This window comes from Pongo pygmaeus, chromosome X, assembly GCF_028885625.2.
Source record: "Pongo pygmaeus isolate AG05252 chromosome X, NHGRI_mPonPyg2-v2.0_pri, whole genome shotgun sequence".
NCBI classification, from domain to species: Eukaryota; Metazoa; Chordata; class Mammalia; order Primates; family Hominidae; genus Pongo; species Pongo pygmaeus.
Window position 1 is genome coordinate 112,756,992 of NC_072396.2, and position 25,478 is coordinate 112,782,469.

The 25,478-nt window shown below is 35.8% G+C and overlaps 1 protein-coding gene across 2 annotated transcripts in view; it reads left to right on the forward strand.

Annotated features, from left to right (window-relative positions):
- The window catches only part of COL4A5 (collagen type IV alpha 5 chain), a 261,882-nt gene that overhangs the window by 149,794 nt on the left and 86,610 nt on the right, over window positions 1-25,478 (forward strand). For both annotated transcript variants that reach the window (XR_008497119.2, XM_054471834.2), the window contains exons 21-30: window positions 313-396; window positions 4,254-4,346; window positions 5,739-5,809; window positions 6,112-6,303; window positions 7,444-7,612; window positions 10,126-10,218; window positions 10,617-10,721; window positions 11,696-11,793; window positions 15,458-15,608; window positions 24,827-24,940. Coding sequence is in view for 1 of the 2 variants with exons in the window: in XM_054471834.2 (XP_054327809.1) it covers window positions 313-396; window positions 4,254-4,346; window positions 5,739-5,809; window positions 6,112-6,303; window positions 7,444-7,612; window positions 10,126-10,218; window positions 10,617-10,721; window positions 11,696-11,793; window positions 15,458-15,608; window positions 24,827-24,940 (1,170 nt within the window). In the remaining variant the exon portion in view is untranslated. The remainder of the gene's footprint in view (window positions 1-312; window positions 397-4,253; window positions 4,347-5,738; window positions 5,810-6,111; window positions 6,304-7,443; window positions 7,613-10,125; window positions 10,219-10,616; window positions 10,722-11,695; window positions 11,794-15,457; window positions 15,609-24,826; window positions 24,941-25,478) is intronic.

Below are 25,478 nucleotides of genomic sequence, written 5' to 3' on the forward strand. Positions count from 1 at the left end.
CCTATTAAGTTCTATTTTTGTTTTTGTTTATTTTGTTTATAAGTAACTCTAGCTAAAGGTTGGCCTCATTTGTTGCGTTTCTGATATCTAAGAAATTCTACTACTGCTTCTACTTTTTGGGTTTTGGTAGTTCTTGGATGTTTACATTTGCTCTTCATATAGTATTTATTAGCAATGTTATATTTTCCTTTTGCTTATAGGTACTTGTATTTCTTCAGAGAATAGGTCTTTTTCTAGCTTGTCAGGCTTTCTTTTGTTTAATCTTCTGGATATTTCACAATTAGCTTGCTATCCTTTCTTTATCTTACTCAGGTGATGAGATATGTGAACCAGGCCCTCCAGGCCCCCCAGGATCTCCAGGTGATAAAGGACTCCAAGGAGAACAAGGAGTGAAAGGTTTGATCTCCAAACATATTCATTTCTTCATTTTCTTCATTCTTTCAAATCATCAGCAAAATCCCCTATATCCTCCATCACACCTTAGCCACTGACTCCCATGGTCATACCCCAAGACCATCTCATTACCAATAGTGTTATACTTACATGACCTTGGTTTCATGCATCCCATTTTTTGGATCGCCCTCTTCTTTCTAGCTTACTATCTCTAGTAACATGACTCCAGCAATACTCCAACCTCACTGAGACCTAGCAACTTTGACTAATGCTTAACTTTTTGATGTCCTTTCTTCCCTCTTAAACTTGCTTAAATTCCATTATCAATCACTGTAATCAATACCATTCATAAATCCAAGATTCCTTTGCCCTTCTCTCACTTCATTGCACTCACTTGGAACAAAAGCATAATCCAAATTTTCATGTTTTCTGAGCCTACACTTTCTCTTCTCCTTTCATATTTTAACAGTTCCTCCCCTATTCTGACCTTGCTTCCTACTTCACTGACCAATTAAAGCAATAACAAGAGAACTTTCACTGATTGCTACCACCGTATTTAATTACCTACTTGCACCTGTGCCCATATACTCTCCCTTCTTGCATATTACTGTTACTGCTCATATCTAAAGCCAGTTCTTCTATTTATACAATAGATTCCATTTCCTCTTATTTCCCCAAGGATTTTTTTTCCAGCAATTTTTGCCTCTCCCACATCACCAATTTTTCCCTCTCTATTCAGTCATTCCAAGGAGCATACATATATGCTTTTTTCACCTATCTAAAAAAATGTAATCCTACATTCCCTGCCAGCTGCTTCTCTATTTTTCTATTCCCATTTGCAACAAAACTTCCTAAGAATTTTCTCCTCATTACCTCTAGATACTCTCCTCTTGTTTTCTCTTAAACATACTCCAATCAAGATTTCATCCCCTCTTCCCCCAACTCCCCACTGCCTACCACTCCACAAATGCTGGTCAGTCACCAGCAGTCTATATCCTACTAATCCAAATGTCAGGTCTGTCCTTTTTTTGCTTGCTTTTTGCCTTCTTTAAACATTTGCATCCCTTAGCTTTCAGTACATTTCCTGTTTTTTTTTTCATTCCTCTGTGGTGTACGTGTGTGTGTGTGTGTGTGTGTGTGTGTGTGTGTATCCATGTAATTACCATCTAAACCAAAATATAGAACATTTTCAGGACCCTGGAAGACTCTTGTGCTCCCTACTCAGTATCCCCCAAAGGTAATCACTATTTTATCCTCTGGCATATATTAATTTGCCTAATCTTGAACTTTGTGTACATGGAATTATACTGTATGAGCTCTTTTGTGCCTGGTTTCTTTAGCTAAATATAATATATGTGAGATATATCTATGTTCTTGTTTGTTGCAGTATTTTTCCACCATTCTTTGGTTTTCCACTGCACATTACCTCAGTATTCTAATGTTGATGGACATTTGGTCTGGAGCTATTATGAATAAAGCTGTCATAAATATTCTTGTACATGTATTTTTTTGTAGGACATAAACACTAATTTTTATTGAGGATATATCTGGAAATTGAATTGCTGGGTTATAGGGTAGGTGTAGGTTTTGTTTCATAGATATTACCAAACAATGTTCCAAAGTGATTTTCGTTTGCATTTGCCTAATGACTTGATTATGAAGTACTTTCTTACAGTTTTTATATTCTCTTTTGTAAAGTGCCTGTCTTTATCTTTAATTTGATTATTGGATATACGTATTAAAACTATCTTCTGTTTTGTTAACTTTTGTTTAACAAAAGTTACTAATTAAATGAAATCAAATTAATTAATGTCCTATTTTATCATTAGTACTTTCTATGCACTGTTTTAGAAATCTTTACTTATCTCAGAGGCCTGATGATATTCCTCTGTGTTTTCTTCTAGGCACTTTATTGTTTTACCTTTCACGTTTTGATTTTTCCTCAGTTAATTTTTGTGTATAGTTTGGAGTAGGGATCAAAGTTCATTTTTCCCATATGGATGTCCAGTTGACTCAGTACTATAGAACAAAAGATCATCAATTACCCCAATGAATTGCATTAGCACTTTTTGTAGATCATATGACCATATGTGTGTAGGTCTGTTTCTGACTGCTCTATTCTGTTCTATTGTTTCATTAGTCTCTCTTTGCACCAATACGCTATCTTAATTACTGTAGCTTTATTGTAAGTCTTGGATAGTCTAGGTTCTTTGCATTTTTTTGTGTGCATCTTAGAATTATCTATCCAATTTTTAAGTTTAAAATGCTCCAAGGTTGAGTCCTTGTTCTTCTTTTCTATCTAAACTCATTTATTCAGTCTCATGACTGTTAATAACACCTAATTGCCCATGACTTCCAAATTTATGCCTCCTATCCAGCTATAACTCTTTTCCTCTAGATTTGTGTATCCATTTGCCTAGTCAACATTTTGAACTTGACATCCTGATCAAATTGAAGTCGTGATTTCTGCCACCTCCTCCCCATAGTTGCTGCACTCACATCTTCAGCTTCTTACTTAAAAAGCAGGCCACTTTAGCCTTCTAAAACCTTGGAGTCATCCTTGATTCCCCTCTTCTTTTGTATTTCATATATGATCCATGAGAACGTCCCATTGGCTCTACTTTCAGATATGTCTATAATCTAACCGGTTCTGATCATTTTCATTGCAGTCACTCTGGAATGAGCTACCACCATCTCTCTCCTAGATCATTGCAACAGTAGCCACTTAAGTGGTTACCCTGTTTCCATCATTGCCTTTAGAGGCTATTAACATAGCAGCTAGAGTCATCCCTTAAAAACTTGAGTTATAACATGTTGCTTTTCTTTTTAAAATTTTCTACTAGATTCTCATTTCACTCACAGTGAAAACCACAGCCTTTATTTTTCTTATATGCCTATATGCCATTCGTTATAAACTGTCAACTTTCTGACCTTGTTCCCCTCCCTCATTTTGCTCTAGCAATCTGGTCTGCTTGCTGTTCCTTGTATATACCAAACATGGCTATTCTTTCTGCTTGGGATGTTCTATACTCTTATGCACATGTCATGTCCTTTAAGTTTTATCATATAACAACTTCTCAATCAAGTCTATCCTGACTACCCTATTTAAAATTGCAACCCCCCACCCTTCCCTGGCATACTCAATACCACTTATGTAGTTCTATTTTTTCCTATAAAAATAATATCTTTTAAAGCATATTAAATATTTAATGTATATTTAATTTTTTTAGACAGGGTCTTGCTCTGTTGCCCAATCTGGAGTGCAGTGGTACAATCACAGCTCACTGCAGCCTCAATCTCCTAAGGCTCAAGCAATCCTCCCACTTTAGTCTCCTGGGTAGCTGGCGAGTACAGGCATGCACCACCATGCCTGGCTAATGTTTTTATTTTTTCTGTAGAGATGGGGTTTCGCCATGTTGGCCAGGCTGGTCTTGAACTCCTCACCTCAAGCTATCTGCCTGCCTCGGCCTCCCAAAGTGCTGGGATTACAGGCATGAGCTACTGCACTCTGCCTATACTTAATATTATATTAAAATATTTCATATATACATTTTGATAATTCATTTCCTTTATTGATTATTATCCCTTTCCCCTGGTAGAGTGTGAGGCATGTAGACATGAATTTTTATCCATGACTTTTCTTTTGCTTACCAATGTAACACAAGCATCTGGAACAGTTCTTGGCACACAGTAAGCACTCAGTAATTTATTTGTCATAAATTGATTCAGGATATAGGCTTCTCCAATCACACCATTAAGTGGAAATGCTGTCCCTTAGTGCTAACATTTTTAGAACCTATCTATAGAAGGTATATGTACCCCTTTCAGTAAAATTTTGTTTGTTGTTATGATTTCACTAGGTGACAAAGGTGACACTTGCTTCAACTGCATTGGAACTGGTATTTCAGGGCCTCCAGGTCAACCTGGTTTGCCAGGTCTCCCAGGTCCTCCAGGTAAATTATGCCTCAGGGTAACCTTCTAAATATTTTTTGGCTAGATTTTGTTGAGCTTACACTTTTAGAATGTTACCAGTTTCTCATTTTATAACTAGTCACTCATATCTATAAAGAATTAAGTATGGAATGCCTCTATTTGTTATCAAATTAATTATGCTCTTGTTTCTAATACTTGAAGCTACCAACATTTTCTATTAAAGCATTTTGACAATATAATTTCAGGAAATATATCTTCCCCATTTTCCATGTGGAGAAGAAAATCACTTATACAGAGTCAGACTTCTTTCTTCCAGAATACTGGGAGAAAAGTTCATAATGCCTAGCCCCTGAGTATAGTTTCCAGTGGCAGAGATTCCAGTCACTGGGGATGTATCACATGATGTCGTTCAGGAATAGGGGTTCTATTGGAGTTTGGCAATCAACTGCCAGTATTCCTCTCTCTATATATATAACTCATCTATCCCCCTTTCCAGTCAAAACTATATGTGATATCTGTCAGACCCTCAACTGTTTCATTTAACTGCCCCTTAGGTATCCCAGTATTCTCTTGAAATTACACTTTATGTTTGAGTCAGGGCTGAGAATAGACACAAGATCTCTTACCTTTCTGTCTAGTGAGTCTACTAAGGACACCAATTCATTTGGAGGTTGGGAATACTTTCAACAAATCTTGTAGACATTATTGGATGTTAATAATCTAGCCTTGTACCTCTAGTCTCATGGTTCTCAAACTTGAGAGTGCATCACCTGGAGGGCTTATTGAAGCCCAGAATGCTGAGCCTCACTCTCAAAGTTTCTGATTCAGTAGACCTGGATGAAGGCTCAAGAATTAGCATTTCTAATTAGTAGCCAGGTGGTGATGATGCCACTCGTCCAGGGATCCATTTGGAGAACCACTGCTTTACTAATGTTTCCTCTAGTCTTTGGGCTGCAAATATTTCTCATAAACCAAATTTCAGGGAATGACAAACCAAAGAAAGGACTGGTAAGGATCTAGGAAAACTGCATAAGTCAGAATAAAGATATTCAAACCTTTTCATTATCTTTTTTCTCCTTTTGGCAATGGGAACATCATAGGAACCCAGGAAATGTTGTGCATAGTATTTGGTAGTTGCAAGGTCTGAGAAAGTCTGCTTTGGAGTTGGAAGTTTCTTAGGATACAATATTGTATGTAACATGAAATGTTAAATTTATTTTTTAAAAAGGATGATTATCTCATTTTGTGAACATAAAAGGAAAATACAAATGTGACTTAAATGGGATTGAATGGGGTTCTTATTTTAAAAACTTGACTTTCTGCCTTGATGATTTCTGTATGAGCTTTGTCAGGAGTTCAAGCTCAAAGCTTACATTATTGTGTGTGTTTGTGTTTGTGTGTGTGTGTGTTAGGATCTCTTGGTTTCCCTGGACAGAAAGGTGAAAAAGGACAAGCTGGTGCAACTGGTCCCAAAGGATTACCAGTAAGTTTTGAGTATATTATAAAACAAAAAGAAGTAGAAGGAAGGCATTTTACACATTGATTTTCAATTATTCATATATATACACACATACACAATTTAATTTTTCCATTAAGTTGTACTTTGATTCCTTGACTCTTCCTGACTCACATGCCTCACTTGATTCAGCCCTTTGTACATTAAATGTTATTGGACGGGTTGAAGGGGTAAACTGGAGAGAAGAAAATGTTAGAAAAAAAGAAACTGATTTTCTTTTCTCTTTCTTCTTTTTCCACTCTTTTTCTTTTTTTCCTTACTCATTTCAGGGCATTCCAGGAGCTCCAGGTGCTCCAGGCTTTCCTGGATCTAAAGGTGAACCTGGTGATATCCTCACTTTTCCAGGAATGAAGGGTGACAAAGGAGAGTTGGGTTCCCCTGGAGCTCCAGGGCTTCCTGGTTTACCTGGTACTCCTGGACAGGATGGATTGCCAGGGCTTCCTGGCCCGAAAGGAGAGCCTGTGAGTTGGTTTGATATTTTTGGTTTTGTGATGTTAAATTTTCACTTAGAAATGTTTTCTAAGTTAATTCGAAGGATGGGCCTGATGCTGAGATAAACACCCAATCAATGCTTAAAACAATGTGACCATACAGTAATGGCACATTGTTACTGACTATGTAGGGTTTCTGCACTACTCTTTTCTTTCACTTGTTTTGTAAACTTATTTTTCTTAATTTCTTATTTTTCATTAATATTGAATAATATTTTCTATGAATAGGTGGGCAGGAGGTTAAGATGTTTATGAGACAGTATAAGCTTCCCCATCTCTTAACCCCCGCATATCTTTCCTTGGGTTTACTTAAACCTCATGACTGGGCATGGTGGCTCACACCTGTAATCCCAGCACTTTGCGAGGCGGAGGTGTGCGGATCACCTGAGGTCAGGAGTTCGAGACCAGCCTGGCCAACATGGTGAAACCCTGTCTCTATACTAAAAACACAAAAACTAGCCGGGCATGGTGGTGGGCGCCTGTAATCCTGGCTACTCAGGAGGCTGAGGCAGGAGAATCACTTGAACCCGGGAGACGGAGGTGGCAGTGAGCCGAGATTGCACCACTGCACTCCACCCTGGGCAACAAGAGCAAAACTCCATCACAATAAATAAATAAATAAATAAATAAACCTCATAGCCAGCAGTTTAACTTGTTTCTGTATATATAGAGTAAGCTTAGAGAATAGTACAAGTAGATAGCCATGTTCAGTGTGCCACAGAACTGAAAGATTTAACATAAATGAACAATCTTATTTTGTACATTACACACAGCCCAGGATATTTAGGTAGGAAGTGATATTTTATAATGTTATCTAGACTATAACCTTTCTGACTTACACTAAAATGTAAGCTGCATAGTCAGAGATTTTTGTGTATTTTTGTTTTCTGTTGTATCACCAGCACTTGACACATAGTAGGAGCCCAAAAATATTTGTTGGAGGAATGAGTAAGTGGAATGATCACACATACCATCTCATAATACCACTCACTTATATAGCTTTTAAGAAGAACTATTTATGGCTATATCCTTTCCCCAGTTGTATTTAGTACCAACCTACAGATAGTTGTTGTATCTATACGTTTCTGTATTAAACTTTTCCCTTTTTAGGGTGGAATTACTTTTAAGGGTGAAAGAGGTCCCCCTGGGAACCCAGGTTTACCAGGCCTCCCAGGGAATATAGGGCCTATGGGTCCCCCTGGTTTCGGCCCTCCAGGCCCAGTAGGTGAAAAAGGCATACAAGGTGTGGCAGGAAATCCAGGCCAGCCAGGAATACCAGGTAAGTTTACTGTGTTTTGTTTTAAACTTGGTGCTTAAAAACAGAAATTTATTATGTTTTGGCTACTCATGGCTTCCTTCCCCGAGAGGTGTGTTTCCCTGGCCGTTTATATTTGAACTCTTCAGAGCATCTTAGCAAGGGATCACAATGTTTTTTGTAAGGGGGTTTCTTTTTAAATCTTTTCTAACTGTTTCATTGTTACTGTTGATTTTGCTCTTTTTAAGTACATGATACATAATGCAAAGTTTCATAAATAGTTATAACAGAAGCACACAGGTAACTACCACACACATCAAAAAATAGAATGTTACCAGCATCCTAGAAACCCCTAACCTTTTCTCCCTGTCATTTCCTAATCACAATCCCCTTCCTCCTGTCTACTGTCTTGACTTTTACATAGCTTTCTTCCATTACCCCTCTGTTTTATGACCTCTGTATGCATTTTTAAACAGAGTATTTTAATTTTGTTTCTTTTTGAACTTCATGTTAAAGGAATCATAGGGTAAGTGTTTTTTATATTAACTTTTCATGTGGCTATAGTATATTCATTTTTATTGCTATATAGTATTTCATTGTATGTATGTTTATGTGTGTGTGTGTGTGTGTGTGTTACAGTTGATTGATCCATTCTATGGTTAATGGTTAATTGGGTTATTTACAGTTCAGGTCTATTATGAATAATGCTTCTGTATACAGTCATATAGATAGATAGGTAGATAGATAGATCCCTACATCTCCTTGTGTTCATGTGCTCACACTTCTCTAGGGCAAGAGTTGGCACACTACAGAACTGCAGTCCATGGACCACATCCAGCCTACCACCTGTTATAAATAAAAGTTTTATGTAAACACTTAAACAACCATTCACTTTTGTCTGTGGTTGTTTCTGCACTACAACTGAAGAGTTGAGTAGTTGCTACAGAGACTGGATGGTCCACAAAGCCTAAAGTATTTACTCTGGTCCTTTACACAAAAGGCTTACCAATACCTGGGCTAGGGTATGTATTTAAGATTAGCATTTTCAAAGCATAGGATAAGTGCATCTTCCACTTGACTGGATAATTACAAACTATATCCAGACCAATTGTACCAATTTTTACTACCACAAGCAGTGTTGAATATTTTATGTTGATTTACATCCTTGGAAACATTTTGTATTGTCAGACTTTTACATTTTTGCCAATCTGTTGAGTGTGATATTTTGCATTTCTCTGATTAAAGTTTAGCACCTTTTCATGTGTTTATTGGTCATTTGAATTTGCTTTTGTGAAATGCCTAATCAAGTACTTTGACCAGTTTTATATTGGATTATTTCTTTTTTTATTGATTTAGAGGAGTTCTTTATATATTCTGTGTATTAGTTCTTAGTTACCTATGTATTTTGCGAAAAGAAATCTTTACCTACTGTGGCTTGCCATTTTTACTCTTTGTATGGTGTCTTCAATGAGCAGAAAACAACTTTCACATCATCAAAATTATCAATCTTTTCTCTCATGGTTAGTGCTTTTTGTGTCATGTTTAGGAAATCTTTTTTTTTCTTGAGCCAATTTCAAGTTCATGTTTCCATTAATAAGAAGTAGATATACTTGAACTTTGCACATGTAAAACCTAAATGTACCTATTAGCCAAAAAAATATTTTCCTTGTTTACTACAGTTTGATTTTTAACGCTCTTTTGGCCTACATTTTAAAAATACTTATATAGATAACACCCTGTTTTAGGGGTTTCCAGAGAAACAGAACCAATAAAAAGGATGGACAGATGGGTAGATTAGATAGATAGATAGATAGATAGATAGATAGATAGATAGATGAGAGGTGATTTATTGTGGGAATTGACTTACATGATTATGGAGGCTGAGAAGTCCCACAGTAGGCCGCCTGTTAGTTGAAGAACTAGGGAAACCAGTAGCTTCGCTCAGTCCTAGTCTGAATGCCTGAGAACCTGAGTGGCTGCTTAGTGCAAGTCCCAGAGTCTGAAAGCCAGAGAACCTGGAGTTGTGATGTCCAAGGGTAAGAGAGGATGGGTGTACCAGTTTCAAAAGAGAGAGAGCAGAGAATTCACCTTTTTTTCTGCCTTTTTGTTGTATCTGGTCCCTCAGCTGATTGGATGGTACCCACACACATTGGGTGAGGGTGGATCATCCTTATTCATTTCACTGATTCAAATGTCAGTCTCTTTCGGAAACAGCCTCACAGACATATCTAGAAATAATGCTTTACTAGCTATCTCAGTATCTCTTAATCTAGTCATGTTGAAACCTAAAATTAACCATTATACATCTTGAATCATGGAAGTCCTTAAGGCTGTCATATCCTTTTTCTTTTTGAAATTCTATCCTTCTGTTTTATATATTTCTTGAATATATAGTGGAAGATTGTTTTTCTTGTGAATTTTTGTTAGTTTACATTTTCAAAAGATTACTGATAATTTTCTTTTTTGTTTTTAATTAAAAAGAGACCTTTAGTCGAGTAAATACTTCTCATTTACCACTGATTTACTCTTGCTTTCAGGTCCTAAAGGGGATCCAGGTCAGACTATAACCCAGCCAGGGAAGCCTGGCTTGCCTGGTAACCCAGGCAGAGATGGTGAAGTAGGTCTTCCAGGTATGTGAGGAATTTATTTCAAAGTAACTTCAACACTGATGGCTTTTTTTTTTTTTTTTTGACAGAGTTTCGCTCTGTCACCCGTGCTGGAGTACAGTGGCGTGATCTTGGCTTGCTGCAGCAACTTCCTACTTCTGGGTTCAAGCAGTTCTCCCTGCCTCAGCCTCCCGAGTAGCTGGGATTACAGGCGCCCACCACCACGCCCAGTTAATTTTTGTGTTTTTAGTAGAGACGGAGTTTCTCCATGTTGGCCAGGCTGGTCTCGAACTCCTGACCTCAGGTGACCCATCGCCTCAGCCTCCCAAAGTGCTGGGATTACAGGAGTGAGCCACTGCACCTGGCCCTGATGGCTTCTTTCTTTGAACGTTTTCCTTTCAATAACTGCTGTTTCTCCATAGGTGACCCTGGACTCCCAGGGCAACCAGGCTTGCCAGGGATACCTGGTAGCAAAGGAGAACCAGGTATCCCTGGAATTGGGCTTCCTGGACCACCTGGTCCCAAAGGTATGTTGGAATGGGTAGCAGTCAGAGTAGGTTAGAAGTTTAGCATGATGTTATTCTCTCATAAAATTCATTCAACAAATAAAATATATTAATTGTATCTTTTTTCTCTGTGCTATAAAGAATGTAAATAAAAAATCACAGTGTATTTTCACTGTAACTTCATTATCTTTATCTAAAACAGTCCAGACAAGAAAATATCTACATTTTAGATATGCGAAAGTGATATATAAGCTTAAAAATCACAGGAATTATTGTCTTTTGTGTTCACCATAGTGTTTTCAGGGTTTAGAACAGTTCCTAACACATAGTGTGCACTTGATATTTATTGAGTTGAAGGATTTTTTAAACAGAAAACAGACTTATTGCACATGTGTAGCCAAGTAATGTTTTATGCTAAATAATATTTTCTTGATTTATTGAAATTTTTAGGGCTTATGCTTCAGTTCTGCTTTATTCCTCACAGAATTTATTCTCACAAATGGCAAGAGCACACAGTGGTCTGAGGACAGTTCTTAAATATATCTTTACTCATTTATACAAAATGCTTTCAAAAGTATCAGGTTTGATTTTATGTGTGTATGTATCTATAATATCTGCAGTTATTTTTAGTTCATTTCCAAAATTATATGGTAGGCCCTTTGTCATACTACATCCAGATATAAGCAGAAGAAAAATTCTTGGGCATTTTTGTGTGGGATTCATTCCTTACAATTTAGTTCTATCTTATTATATAATAGCCCTCATTTTCTTCAGAAAAGCATATGTTCCACATACATTAGCTCTATGTGAAAATAAAAGGAATGTAAGATGATTGAGAGGATTGTAAGGCTTAATCCTAAGTAGTAGAATGTCATTGTGCTTTTGACATCTTACTGTTGTCACTAAGCATGAGTAGAATGTGGGTTTGGGAATTTGAATATCTTTCTTAAAGTGCCTTTCCTTTCATAGTTAAAAAATGACTTATCATTTTACAGGCTTTCCTGGAATTCCAGGACCTCCAGGAGCACCTGGGACACCTGGAAGAATTGGTCTAGAAGGCCCTCCTGGGCCACCCGGCTTTCCAGGACCAAAGGTCTGGGACATTTTTCTTTATTCTTTGCATTTTCTTATCTTTCCCACCTTCCTTATTTCTAGCTCTCTCTTTTGACTCAGATATCATCCCAAGCCCCAAGTCTTTACTATAAATATATAGATAATTTATTATATTTCCATTTAAAAAATATTTAACCCCAAATCATCTTTAATAGTCCAAGAGGTCACATTTGGAGAAAAAAAAACCCAATTTCTGTACTTACTTTTGAGTGCCCAGTTCTTTGATTAGAGAATACAGGCATACCTTGGAGATATTGCAGGTTTAGTTCCAGACCACCACAATAAAGTGAATATCAAAATAAAGTGAATCACACAATTTTTTTTGTTTCCCAGTACATATAAAGGTTATGTTTACACTATACTGTAGTCTTTAAAGTGTGCAATAGCATTAGGTCTAAAAAAACCATATGCATACCTTAATTAAAAATTCTTTATTGCTAAAAAATTTTAGCAATCATCTAAGCTTGCAGCAAGTTATAATCTTTATTCTGGGGGAGGGTTTTGACTCAATATTGATGGCTGCCCACTGATCAGGGTTATGGTTGCTGAAGGTTGGGTGGCTGTGGCAATTTTTTAAAATAAGACAACAATGAAGTTTGCCACATCAATTGACTCTTCCTTTCAGAAAAGATTTCTCTGCAGCATGTGGTGCTGTTTGATAGTATTTTACCCACAGTAGAACCTCTTTCAAAATTGGAATCAGTCTTCTCAGACCCTGCTGCTGCTTTATCAACTAAGTTTATGTAATATTCTAAGTCCTTTAGTGTCATTTCAACACTGTTCCCAGCATCTTCACCAGGGTAGATTCCATCTCTAGAAATCACTTTTGCTTATAAGAAGCGACTGCTCATCTGTTCTACTTTTATTATAAGATTGCAGCAATTCATTCACATCTTCAGGCTCTACTTATAATTGTTATTCTCTTGCTACTTCCACCACATTTGCAGTTACTCACTCCATTGAAGTCTTGAAACCCTCAAAGTCATCTGTGAGAGTTAGAATTAACTTCTCCAAACTCCTGTTAATATTGATGTTTTGACCTCTTCTTATGAATCCTGAATATTCTTCATGACATCTAGAATGAAACCCTTTTCAGAAGGTTTCCAATTTGTTTTGCCAGATCCATAAGAAGAATCACTATTTATGACAGCTATACATTACACAGGGTGTTTCTTAAATAATAAGACTTGAAAATTAAAATTACTCTTTGATCCATGGGCTGCAGAATGGGTATTGTGTTAGCAGGCATGAAAAGAACATTAATCTCTTTGTACATCACTATCAGAGCTCTTGGGTGACTAGGTGCATTGTAAATGAGCAGTAAAATTTTGAAAGGAATCTTTTCTTCTGAGGAGTAGGTCTCAACAGTGGGCTTAAAATAGCCAGTACACTATGCTCTAAATACATCTGCTGTCATCCAGGCTTTATTGTTCCACTTATAGAGCACAGGCAGAGTAGATATACCATAATCCGTAGGGCCCTAGAATTTTTAGAATGGTACATGAGCATTGGTTTCAACTTAAAGTCAGCAGCTGCATTAGTCCCTAAAAATAGAGTCAGCCTGCCCTTTGAAGCTTTGAAACCAGTAATTTACTTATCTTCTCTAGCTATGAAAGTCCTGTGAGCATTTTATTCCAATAGAAGGCTGCTTCATCAACATGGAAAATCTGTTGTTTAGCGTAGTCACTTTCATCAATGATCTTAGCTAGAACTTGCTGCAGCTTCTATGTCAACACTTGCTGCTTCACCTTGCACTTTTATGATGTGGAGACAGCTTCTTCCCTTAAACCTCATGAACCAACTTCCGCTAGCTTCCAACTTTTCTTCTGCAGCTTCTTCACCTCTCAGTCTTCAGATAATTGAAGTTAGGGCCTTGCTCTGGATTAGGTTTTTGCTTAAGGGAATGTTATGGCTGGTTTGATCTTCTGTCCAGATCACTCAAACTTTCTCCATATCAGCAATAGGGCTGTTTTACTTTCTTCTCATTCGTGTGTTCACTGGAGTAGCACTTTTAATTTCCTTAAAGAACTTTTCCTTCACATTCACAACTTGGCTAACTGTTTAGTGCAAGAGACCTAGCCTTCAACCTACCTTAGCTTTTGACATGCCTTCCTCACTAAGCTTAATTATTTCCAGCTTTTTATTTTAAGTGAGAGACATGTGACTCTTTCTTTCACTTGAACACTTAGAGGCCATTGTTGTGTTTTTAATTGGCCTAATTTCAATATTGTTATGTCTCAAGGAACAGAAAGACCTGTGGAGAGGGAGAGAGATGCGGGGAAAATGGCTGATCAGCGGAGCAGTCAGACATTTACAACATTTTTTTATTAAGTTCACCATCTTATACAGGCACAGTTTATGGTACCCCAAAACAATTATAATGGTAACATCAGTGATCACATATCACCATAACAGATGTAATAATAATTAAAAAGTTTGGAATATTGTGACAATTACCAAAATGTGACACAGAGACAAAAAGTGAGCACATGCCATAGGAAAAATTGCGCTGATAGACCTGCTCAATGTAGGGTTGCCACATACCTTCAATTTGTAAAAAATGCAGTGTCTGCGCAGCACAACAAAATGATGCACAATAAAATAAGGTATGCCTGTACGATGGTCAGCTCCCTCTGTGCATCTCTATAGAGTAATCATCCCATGTCATCTTTGTTCATGCCTGTGTGATGATTGGTTGAAATGGTGTTGAATATCATTTCCAGACCTTCTATACTGTTGCCTTCTGTCCCAATTCCATTACAGATACATAATGCAAATCACTGCAATTGACTTAGTAATACTAATAATAAATAATACTGTGTTTGAGTTACTTTTCATTCCTTTTATTATTTCTTATCTAATGTTAAGCTTTCCTGAGTCAACCTTCAGCAAACTGCTGTGGCATGTAATTATTGTGACTATTCCTATATATTTTATCTCTGCGTCATTGATTTAAACCTTCTGTGTTTTGTAATTATTACTTATTTTTCATGGAAAAAACAGTTAACCCGTGACACCAGTTCTCATGAGAAAACCACTTCTCTATTGGTTGATTCTTTTTATTATGAACATTTTCAAATGAAAATAAAAGTAAAATGAATAATACAATGAGCTTTCATATATCCGTCACCCAGATTCAAAATTATTATGATTTTATAACATTTGCTTCATCTAGTCCTTTTTACTTTGCTTAAATATTTTACCCAAATCTCAACACAGTATCATTTCACTTATAAATGCATCAGCATTCATCTCTAAATAAATTGACATTTTATACAAAAACCACAATGTTGTTATCATACTTAGTAAAATTAAAAATAATTGTTTAGTATTATCTAATACTCAGCCTATAATCATATTTCCCTACAAGGGTAGTCTGTTCTTTAATCTCATGCTCTCTCAGTTTTTTTTTTTATCCTGAAACCAGTCCAAATCATCTAATTTGTTTTACTAAACCCTGTTTCCCATCCTTCCATATGTTTTCTCCAACATACCAATTACTTTTTATTTAATTATCTTCTCCTCTCCCCCCATGGAAAGAAAAGTATTGTCTTGTATTTTCGGCATTAAGTTCTCTGTGGCAAACAATAAGGACCAGAAAATCATGGGCGTTTTTGTTGTGTTTTGTCATGTGTATGCTCAAGGGTGAACCAGGATTTGCATTACCTGGGCCACCTGGGCCACCAGGACTTCCAGGTTTCAAAGGAACACTTGGTCCAAAAGGTGATCGTGGTTTCCCAGGACCTCCAGGTCCTCCAGGACGCACTGGCTTAGATGGGCTCCCTGGACCAAAAGGTATGGAGGCTGTCACTGCATCTCAATTTGCTTTTAACTTTTATAAAAATTGACACCTTTGGGAAAGTTTACGGATGATAAGCCCAATTAACTGGAAACCCCATGCTGCCATTCTGTTACTGCTACACATTTTTTTCAGTCCTTCATTGATTATTTTTGTCTTTTATTTCATTGAATAGATAATAAAATCATGGCCTGGCACGGTGGTTCACACCTGTAATCCCAGGACTTTGGGAGGCCAAGGTGGGCAGATCACCTGAGGTCTGGGGTTCAAGACCATCCTGGCCAACATGGCGAAACTCCGTCTCTACCAAAAATACAAAAATTAGCCAGGCATGGTGGCACATGTCTGTAATCCCAGCTACTTGGGAGGCTGAGGCAGGAGAATCACTTGAACTTGGGAGGTGAAGGTTGCAGTAAGCCATTCCAGCCTGGGCGACAGAGTGAGACTTCGTCTCAAAAAAAAATAATAATAATCATATATGTTATAAAAGTAACACTGAGAAGTCTTCCTTCCAACCCATCTTCATCCACTTTGTTCCCCTCCATCCTCCTACATAACTATTTTTTATTTTCCTTTCTTTCCCCCACCCTCCCCCCACACCTCAAGACAGAGTCTTGCTCTGTCTCCCAGGCTGGAGTGCAATGGCGCGATCTCGGCTCACTGCAACCTCCACCTCCCAGGTTCAAGCAACTCTCCTGCCTCAGCCTCCCAAGTAGCTAGGATTACAGATGCATGCCACCAGGCTCGGCTAATTTTTGTATTTTTAGTAGAGACGGGGTTTCACCATGTTGGCCAGGCTGGTCTTGAACTCCTAACCTCGTGATCCGCCCACCTCGGCCTCCCAAAGTGTTGGGATCCTTCCGGTGTTTCTTATATAAATACCAGCCAAGAATTTGTTTTATTTTCTCTGTTCTTAAAGGAGAAGGTATTTTCTTTTGACTTTATTTGCGCTTTAGTTATTTTACTTAAATTTGTATCCTGAAGATCACTCCTTATCAGTAGACAGAGATCTTGAGTTTTTGAAAATGGGCGCCTAGTGTTAAATTGCGTGGATATACCATAGTTCATCCCAGTTGCTAGTTGCTAGACTGGATTTTTGCCAATCATTTATTACAAATAATGCCATAGTGAATAATCTTTCATGCATATTATTTCAGATATGTTCAGGTATAATAGTAAAATAAAGTGATGAAAAAGGATTTTCTGAATTAAAGGGTAAATGCATCTCTGGATATTGTCAGATTCCTCTCAATTTGCACCATTTACACTCCACCCACAATGTATGAGTGTGTTTCCCCACAGCCTTGATAAGTGAGTATGCTGACAAACTCTTGGATTTTTGCTAACCTGATGAAGTAAGTAGGTTTCTAAGTATATTTTTAAACATTTTATTGTGAAAAAATTTTAAGTACTGTGAAAACTAATAGTACAGTTAACAGCTGTATATCTACCACCCAGATTCTACAATGAACCTTTTATCTCCCTGACAACGTTTTATTTTTTTAAATTTTAAATATAACAAAGTAGACAGAACTTTATTGGGACTACTATATACCCATCACTGATATTTTACTGTCAACATTTTACTATATGTGCTTTGTCACATATCTATCCATCCCTGTCTACATCCATTCATCTATTTTTGATGCATTTCAAAATAAATTACAACAACAATATACTTCTCTCTAAATACTTCAGCATGCATACCATAACTAAAATTCCATAGCTGTATATTACTTTTCTTCTGATATATAATTCACATTAAATGAGATGCACAAATCTTAAGGGTACATTTACTGGATTTTGACAAATGCATACACTTGTATAACACAAAATCCTTGTCAAGATATTGTTTTAGAAATTTTCCTTATGCCCCTTTCCAGTCAGTCCCTATCCCATCATCCACAGTGGCAACTGTACTGTTGATTTTTTCATCATAAGTTATTTCGCCTGTTCTAGAACTCCTTATAAATGGAATCATACGTATGTACTTTCTTTCTAAGGCTTCTTTCACTCAACATAATGTTTTGGAGATCCATCCATGTTGTTGTGTTTATCAATAGTTCTTTTCTTTCAGTGAAATCATTGAGTATTTTATTATGTGACTGTGTCATGGATACCTGGGTTGTGTCAAGTTTTTGACTACTATGAGTGAAGCTGTTAAAGACATTTTTTACAATTCTTTTTTATGGATATGTGATTTCATTTTGCTTCAATAAACGACTAAGAGCAGATTTGTTGGATCATAAGTGGATGCTTAGTTGTACTAGAAACTACTAGACCTTTTTCCAAAATGGTGATACCATTTTAAATTTACACCAAAGTGGTTCAGAAATTTGCATTGTTCCACATTTTCTCAAATTTTGGAATGTTGGTAGGTGTGTGGTAGCATCATATTGTGATTTTAATTTACATTTCCCTGATGACTAATGATGTTGAGTTCTTTTTTTATGTACTTGTGAGCTACTTACATATTCAAATATTTTGTCTATTGTGAAAGATGGTTTGTTTCTCACTTTATTATTAAGTTGGAAGTGTTATTTCTATGTCCTGCATACTGGCCCTTTCCTAGATATATGTTTATTAGCATTTTAGCCCTGGCTGGCTGACCTGTTCATTTCCTTACTGTATTTTGATGGATAAAAGTTTTAATTTTATTGAAGTTTCATTTATCAATTTTTCCTTATATGATTATAATTTTCTGTGTCTTGTCTAAGAAACATTTGCCTGCCCCAAAGTTGCCAAGGTATTCTATGTTTTATTTTATAAGCTTTATAGTTTTAGTTTCTATGTTTAAAACTACTACACGTCAAATAATTTTTGTTCAGCATCATTTATTAAAATAACCCCCTCTCTATTGGATTACTTTGGGATCTGTGTCAGATCAAATAATAATATTTGTGTTGGTCTACTTCTGTGCTGTCAATCCTGTTTTATTTATTTATTTTGCTGTCGTTAAGCCAGTACCACACTGTTTATATTACTGTAGCTTTATAGTAAGACTTGAAGTCAGGTAATGTAACCCACCAACTTTTTTCTTAAAAAAAAAAACACACATTTCTTTAGCTATATTAGGTCCTTTGCCTTTACTCTCAGAGTGGTTTAAATTGTATGTCTCTTACTGTGAGTGAGATTGGCCATCCTTTTATGTGTTAAGGGCCATATTTTTTTTTCTTGTTAACTGCCAATATCCTTTACCCACTTCTCTGTTGTTTCTTCTACTCCCTTGATTTTGAGTTATCTAATAATGAGAAGGAATAGAATTAGTAAAGCTGACTTGCATTTTTTTTTCCTTTCTTATTTGCAAGGAACCCGACTTCCCTGGTCAATGTTTTGACTCCTAGTGAATAATCTGAACAGGGCCATGCTTCTGGAACATGTTGGATTGATTTCTATTAAAGCAGGAGGACAGCCCAATCCAATTTTAACCAGGCTAGATTGTATTCTGCCAGCAAAAGCCCCAGACTAGCCCAATACAAACTCTTCTTAGATAAGCTTTTAAAAAAATACCTTTCTGTTTTTGACCAAAAATTCAGGCCAGCTATAAACTGTAACACTCAAAGTTACAAGTTGTGTTTCCCATCAGTTATCTCCCGTAGCTGTAGACCTGTAACAACAAAAATTGCAGATAAAGATATTTGAAATGATATGTGGCAAACAGTCTTCCTGTGGAAGTTACCCACTTACTATATTTTGTTTATATATATTCTTGAGACACAGTGGTAGTGAAGAAATGCATTGAAGGCTATTTAAACATGAATTTAACAGGTATTTGCCCAATCTTTGGAAGGAAATTAGGATATGGCATTCCCATATCCTCACAGGAGTGATTCTCAATTATTAAAAGCCGAGTACAGTTCTTTAAGTGCTAGAAAAATAAGTGTTTGGGATATTCTGCCATGTAACTCCTTCATTCTTCAAATATTTATTATGTTCTATGCCAGCTAGTACCTGAATCACTGGAAGCTCAAATGCATAGTTTCTGATCTTGAAGATCTCAAGGATTGCTCTCTACTGTGAGAAAATCTAGGTAGCATCACCATGAAAGTGATTATCTCAATGGGAACTTCTATGAACATGTATCACTAATATTTTGGATCAGTAGACTACACTCAAAACTCAGCAAGCAGATCACAATAAAAGTTCACCTACCAAACACACACCACACACCAATGAATGGGTATTAGAACTCAGTTACTAAACTGTAGGAAAGGTTGAGGCAACACTTTCAAAACAATGTAGTGACCAATAATAAATTAATAAGGCTAATACTCATCATGATATATCTATATGAGGAAGAAAATGTGCTTAAGGTTGAACGTTAGAATCAGATTATACAAAAGAGAAAAAAAGATGATTTTGGAAGCATTCAGTTTACCTCATGTATTACTTTTGTTCAGGGCCTTATCTAAGGTACCTGGAGAGGTTTTTTTTTTTTTTTTCACATTCTCAGAGTTTATTCTAACAAAAGTAAGAGCAGCTTATTAATTTATTTAACATTCAGATGACAAAATATATATATCCATGATATGACTCAAAATGTGAAGTTAGAAATAAATTTATAATTATGCAATATTTTATTTATTACATAAAAAGATTTTCTATGTAGGATTACGCATGATCAATTTGAATAATTCTTCAATTTTAGTAATCATCAGATTCTGAAATAGAACATAAGATGGAAAGATCAAATTATATTTTAGCTTCTTTAAATACTTCAGTGAATACTTTAGTGAACTGCTACACCCTGAAATGCAGCTAATTTACATTCAAAATTAGAAAATAAAGACTTTTGCATTTTTCTAGAACAAAACTTATGCATTAATAGTAATGAAAATATTTTCTCACCACACTGATTTACTCTATATCATCCAGCTTTGTTAATTTGCTGTAACATAGCTCAGAGTAGAAAGAAGATGTAAGTCAGTCCTGCGGTTTCAGAAGTTAGACCTTTTTTTTTTTTTTTTTTTTCAACCTTAACATTTTTTTTTAATTATTATTATTATTATTATTATACTTTAGGTTTTATGGTACATGTGCCCAATGTGCAGGTAAGTTACATATGTATACATGTGCCATGCTGGTGCACTGCACCCACCAACTCGTCATCTAGCATTAGGTATATCTCCCAATGTTATCCCTCCCCCCTCCCCCCAACCCACAACAGTCCCTGAAGTGTGATGTTCCCCTTCCTGTGTCCATGTGTTCTCATTGTTCAATTCCCACCTATGAGTGAGAATATGCGGTGTTTGGTTTTTTGTTCTTGTGATAGTTTACTGAGAATGATGATTTCCAATTTCATCCATGTCCCTACAAAGGACATGAACTCATCATTTCTTATGGCTGCATAGTATTCCATGGTGTATATGTGCCACATTTTCTTAATCCAGTCTATCATTGTTGGACATTTGGGTTGGTTCCAAGTCTTTGCTATTGTGAATAATGCGGCAATAAACATACGTGTGCATGTGTCTTTATAGCAGCATGATTTATAGTCCTTTGGGTATATACCCAGTAATGGGATGGCTGGGTCAAATGGAATTTCTAGTTCTAGATCCCTGAGGAATCGCCACACTGACTTCCACAAGGGTTGAACTAGTTTACAGTCCCACCAACAGTGTAAAAGTGTTCCTATTTCTCCACATCCTCCCTGGAGAGGTTTTATATAGATGGTGACAGTTGAATTTAGACTTAAGGGAAAGGTGTTCCAGGCAGCAGGAATAACATCCAAAGGTATTATTGTGACAAATATTGTGTGCTTGGAAATGGTGAAAGAAATACAAAAGTATATAATTTATGATAACAACAAATCTATATCAAACAAATATGACAAACAACTGCATGCCCATACATTTGACAACTTAGATTAAATGGACTAATTTCTTGAAAGACATAAATTGTTGAAGCTCACTAAAGAAGAAATAGGTAATCCAGGAATCTATTTTTTAAAAAATTGAGTTGTAGTTAAAAACCCACCAACAAAGAAAACTACAAATCCAGATGGCATCACTGGTAAATTCTAACAAATATTTAAAGAAGCAATAACACCAATTCTACACAATCTCTTCCCAAAAATAGAAGTAGAGGGATCACTTTCCAACCATTACATGAGGCCAGCATTATTTTGATATCAAAGCCAGGCAAAGACATATGAGAAAAGAAAGCTGTAGACCAATATCTCTCATGAACATAGACATAAAAATCCTCAAGAAAATATTGGCAAAACAAATCTAGCAATATATGAAAAGGATAATACAATACAATCAAGTGAGGCTTATCCTTAGAATATGGACTGGTTCGACATTTTAAAATCAATGTAATTTGCCATATCAACAGAGTAAAGAAGAAAAACTATATTATAATCTCAATAAATCCTGAAAATTATTTGATAAGTTTCAATATTCATTCCTGGAAAAATAGTCTCAGAAAATTAGGAATAAAAGGGAACTTCCTTAGCATGATAAAGACATTTACAAAATCTTGATCCATTATGTTTAGTGGTGAAAGACTGAATACTTTTCCCCAAAGTTATGTAACACAAAGATGTTATTTGTTACCATCTTTGATGGTATGAAAAGGTTCAATATTGTATTGGAAGTCCTAGCCAATGTTATAAGACAAGCAAAATAAATGAAGGGCATACAGATTGGAAAGGAAGAAATAAAACTCCCTATATTCATAGATGACATAGTTTTATACTTAGAAAACCCTAATAAATCTACAAAAATTTACTAGAACTAAAAGGTGAATTTCGTAGGATCATAGGACAAAGCAAATATCTAAAAATAAATTGTTTTTATATACTATCAATGAACAACTAGAAATAAAAATTAAACAAAAACAGTATAATTTACAATAGCATCAAATGACATGAAGTGCTTAGGTATGCATAGGTCTAACAAAAATGTGCAGGCTTTGTATGTGGAAAATTATAAAACACTGTTGACAGAAATTAGATACCTAAATAAATGGAATGGTATATTGTGTTCATGGATATTGTTAAGATATCAGTTTTCTCCAAATCAATCCATAGATTGAAAATATTCTCAAGGAGAACACACAATTTTTCTTCTAAAATTTATATGGAAAAACAAATGACCTAGAATAGCCAAAACAATTTTGAGAAAGAAGTACAAAGTTGGACAATTCATAGTACTTGATGTTAAGACTTAAAATAAAGCTACAATAGTTAAAATAGTGTCGTATATGTGAAATATAGACTAATAGATCATTGTAACATAATAGAGTCTAGAAATACACTCACATATTTAATTTTTGACAAAGTTGCTAAGGCAATCTCAACAGAAAGATAAGTCTTTTTAACAAATGCTGCTAAAATATAAAGCAATTGGACATCCATATGCAAAAAAATATATAAACAAACCAACATAACAAACCTCTACCTGCACTTCCTGCCTTGCACAAAATTTAACTCCCAATGGATCACAGACCTAAATGTAAAACCTAACATTACCAAACTTCTAGAACAGAAGCAGGCAAACTTTTTCTGCAAAGAGCTAGAGAGTAAATATTTTAGTCTTTATGGGCTACATATATGGTCTCTGTCACATATTCTTTTTTAAACAACCCTCTAAAAGTGTAAAAACCATTCTTAGCATGTAGGCAGGACAAAAAGAGGCCTATAGGCCATATTTAGCCATGGGAAGTACTTTGTCATCCCTTGTTTTAGATGAAAAAGCATAAGAGAAAACTCTGTGATCAGATGTTAGGCAAAAACTTGTCAGAATACCAAAAAGACAATTCATAAAAGAAAAATTGGATATATTGGACTTTATTAAAATTAACTGTATTTTCATATCATATATCTGACAAAGGACTTATAAGCAGAATATATAATGAACTCCCAAAACTCAATAAGAAAACAAACAACCAACTTTTAAAATATAGTTGGAAAAATGAGCAAACAATTTGAGTAGATACCTTACCAAAGAAGACACCCAAATGGCTAATAAGCACATGTAAAGATGCTCAGTATAATTTATCATCTGGGAAATGCAAGTTAAAACCACAATGGGATACCACTTCATAAATATTAGAATTGGCCTTTTTTCAAAAAGGATAACTGACAATAAGTGCTGCTAAAGATGCAGAGTAACTCGAACTCTCATACATTGCTAGTTAATACACAAAATGGTGCAGCCACTTTGAAAAACAGTTTGACAATTTCTTATATAGTTAAACATTGTCTTCACACATGACACAGCAATTCTACTCCCAAGAAAAATGTGAAACTTCACATAGAAACCCGTAGAACAGTGTTCATAGCAGCTTAATTCATAATCACCAATGATTGTAAACACCCCAGATGTGCCTCAAATTGCAAAAAGATTAACAAAATGTACATATTCATCTGATAGACTAATAACCAGCAGTAAAAAGTAACTACTGATATACATAACAACATGGGTGAATCTCAAATGCATTGTATTAAGTGAAAGAAGACATATTCAAAAGGCTACATACTATATGATTGCATTTGTATGACATTCTGGGAAAGAAAAATCTGTAAGACATAAAATAAATCAGTGGTTGCCAGGTAATTGGGATGTGGGGACGAGTTGACTACAGCACACAGGAGCTTTTTTGGGTTTATGAAAATGTTCTATGTCTTGATTTTAGTGGTGGTTATGTGACTATATACCTTTGTCAAAACTCATCAAAGTGTACACTAAAAAGACAGAATTTTAGTACATGTAAAAATTGTTTAAAGTGGGAGTGACAGAGGAGCAGACAGAAGATGGAGAGATGGACAGTGAAGTTTCTAATGTCAAAGAGATGTTTTACTAATGAAGGGAGAAACTTGAACATGTTTATAAGCCATGGCCCTGAGTTAGTAAAAAGGAAAATGTTGAAGTTATCTATCTTAAAATATAGGTAACTTGAAAATATATTTTAAACTTATGAATACATAACTGTCCCCAATGAGTTACAAGTAGAAGGAATATGTGGTTTGTAATCTTTTGTACTTTCTTGTGAAGTTGATTTAAGTATTGAAGTAGTGATCAGCATATGTTAAATTATAAGGCTGTAACTATTAATGGATTCCCTATCCTCTGCTCTTGATACTTATGTGTACTTTTCTTGCTGAATGAATGCCCAGTTTTTCAAGATTCTTGCTTAATATGATATGGTTCCCAAGGACTAGTGACTCAGGTGTTGTTTTTAATATTTAAACTGCATTTATTTCTTAAAGGTGATGTTGGACCAAATGGACAACCTGGACCAATGGGACCTCCTGGGCTGCCAGGAATAGGTGTTCAGGGACCACCAGGACCACCAGGGATTCCTGGGCCAATAGGTCAACCTGGTAAGATTAGAGTAAATGTGCATTTTGTAGCACTCATAGTATATACATTGGTTAGCTCATCAATAAAGTGAAACCTACAAAACAGTCTTCCAGAAACAGACTTAAAAGGCAATGTATCTATGTGTATGATTTTATAAAAGTGGAAAAGTACAGGCCACAGCATAAAAGCTACTTTAATCCCTGATATTTCCCTTCTGAGTTCATCTAAAATTGATGTATTTCCAATAATGCAATTGCAGTGTGTTATTATTGATATGTAATTGCTGAGCTAGACATAGTTTTGGAAGCAGAGGCCTAGAAACTTCTAGTGCTGATCATTTCAGATCTGAGTAGCGGTACAGCATTTATAGACCTTTGTGGAACCTCCTAACATTTCTTAGCACATGAAAACTAGAATTAGGGTTCAGCAAAACTTTCTGTAAAAGTGTATTTTAGGCATTCTCATTTTCTTTTTTTTTCAGTAAGTGAGTTGAGATATTTTCCCTTTTTGCCCCTAAAATAGCAATCATTTTGCAATTCATCAGCACTCCAAATCTTT